We start from the raw sequence: 640 nt of genomic DNA on the forward strand, positions 1-640 counted from the left end.
TTTTTAGATTACTCTTGTAATCACCACCACTACCACCGTCAAAACCTCCTCTCTAAATGTCAGCGATTCTGTTTTTTTTTTTTTTAAATTAAGAATGAGACTTGAATGCACAACCTCTAAATTAGTATAGAAAGACCATGCTATTTGAGATATAACTCGTTAGCGTTTTATGATTCTGTTTATTTTTAAGATTTTCAACATTTTAATCTTAAATTCTTAATATTTTTAATTTTAGTCTTTTTTTTTATGTTTGATTTTTTTTAAGCTTGATTTTTCTTATACTTCTGGTGATGTTGTAGTTGTTGTTTTGCTCCTCACCACCCATGTTGAGTATTTACCAGTGATAATAATAATAATAATAATAATAAGGGTTTAATTGATGTCTTGGTTATCAATCGGTGCAGCTCACTTCATATATAAAAGGAGATTTGGTATGTTTGCTTTTGGGAGGGAAGGCTAGAGTAGAATGGTGGCGTTCAGAGTAGACGGTTTAACTGTGGAAGTAGTAATGATGACGAAAGTAATTCAGGATTTTTGAGTAATTTTTTATATTTGAATATTTTTGTAGAACAAAATTGGGTATAATATTAGTTTTATTTTTTTGGATAGTTTTTTTTTTTTGGTGACTTTTCTGGATAAT

General features: G+C 28.8%; 1 protein-coding gene across 2 annotated transcripts in view; it reads left to right on the top strand.

Annotated features, from left to right (window-relative positions):
- The window catches only part of LOC107648271 (protein BIC1), a 25,489-nt gene that overhangs the window by 5,402 nt on the left and 19,447 nt on the right, over positions 1 to 640 (top strand). The window contains exon 2 of one of the 2 annotated variants that reach the window (XM_016352206.2): positions 405 to 564. The exons of the other annotated variant lie outside the window; for it this stretch is intronic. Coding sequence (XP_016207692.1) covers positions 405 to 420 — 16 coding nt within the window. The 3' untranslated portion in view covers positions 421 to 564. Of the gene's footprint in view, positions 1 to 404; positions 565 to 640 lie in introns of those variants that run through there. 2 annotated transcript variants of the gene reach the window in all.

The sequence above is a fragment of the Arachis ipaensis genome, chromosome B06 (assembly GCF_000816755.2).
Source record: "Arachis ipaensis cultivar K30076 chromosome B06, Araip1.1, whole genome shotgun sequence".
Taxonomy (NCBI): Eukaryota; Viridiplantae; Streptophyta; class Magnoliopsida; order Fabales; family Fabaceae; genus Arachis; species Arachis ipaensis.